Genomic DNA, 855 nt, shown 5'->3' with positions numbered 1-855 from the left:
AGGAAAAGGATCAATTCAGACAAACTCTGAAATGACACATGGAGTGACACTCATAGACCTCAACCGAATGGCCAGAAACATCCCTGCATTCACACCAGAACTGGCAGGAGACCACGACGTCCACGCCTACCTGCGAGACATTGACTTTTACCTGCAGTCTTGGACCAGTGTGAGCCACCACGATAGACTCTATCTGCTCTGGATCACCTCTAGCCCAGAGGTACGACGCTTCATGGCTCGACAGCCAGGACACATCCAATCAGACTACCAGCGGCTTAAACAAGCCATCATAAAGGATTTCTCAGACCCAGACTCCGAACACGGACTGATCGCTGCCCTAGACACCAAACAGTGCCGTCATGAAACTCCCCATGCTTACTACCACAGACTTCGATGAGCTTACTTCGGAGCTCGCAATGAACCTGGGATGGAGGACGACACCAGCTTCAAGAGCCTTTTCCTCTGAAACCTCCACCCTATTGTAACAACTGCGTGACCTGACACAAAAGGCCTATAACAAGCACAAGGCCTCCACCAAAGGTGTTTGTAAGACCCCACTGATTCTGAACTGCACAACCCAGAATCCAAAGCAGGAACCCAGCAATGCCACAATTCAAGGCCCTGCTACAGAAAGCCACTAGCCAGCGGGGGACAGAGTCGTCACCATGGCAACAGACCCAAGTCTCAGACCAACCACTGGCAGAAACCATGGAAAAGGGCATCCTCATCCTGCGAACACCACAGTATGTCCAACAGCAGTCCACCACAACATCCTCCTCCACACAGGTGCCAAACGGATGCTGCACAAGGACAGCTGGACACACCCTCTTCTGAGTTACAGGAGCTGCTGACACT

At 51.9% G+C, this 855-nt stretch overlaps 1 protein-coding gene across 1 annotated transcript in view; it reads left to right on the top strand.

Annotated features, from left to right (window-relative positions):
- LOC107574200 (uncharacterized) overlaps nucleotides 1-397 on the top strand; it is a 42,902-nt gene extending 42,505 nt beyond the window's left edge. Inside the window, exon 6 of the mRNA XM_016260663.1 lies at nucleotides 3-397. Coding sequence (XP_016116149.1) covers nucleotides 3-397 — 395 coding nt within the window. The remainder of the gene's footprint in view (nucleotides 1-2) is intronic.
- The last annotated feature ends 458 nt before the right edge of the window (nucleotides 398-855 follow it).

This window comes from Sinocyclocheilus grahami, unplaced genomic scaffold, assembly GCF_001515645.1.
Source record: "Sinocyclocheilus grahami isolate Dianchi unplaced genomic scaffold, SAMN03320097.WGS_v1.1 scaffold2144.1, whole genome shotgun sequence".
In the NCBI taxonomy this organism is placed as follows: Eukaryota; Metazoa; Chordata; class Actinopteri; order Cypriniformes; family Cyprinidae; genus Sinocyclocheilus; species Sinocyclocheilus grahami.
This window is presented reverse-complemented; position numbering and strand designations above follow the sequence as displayed.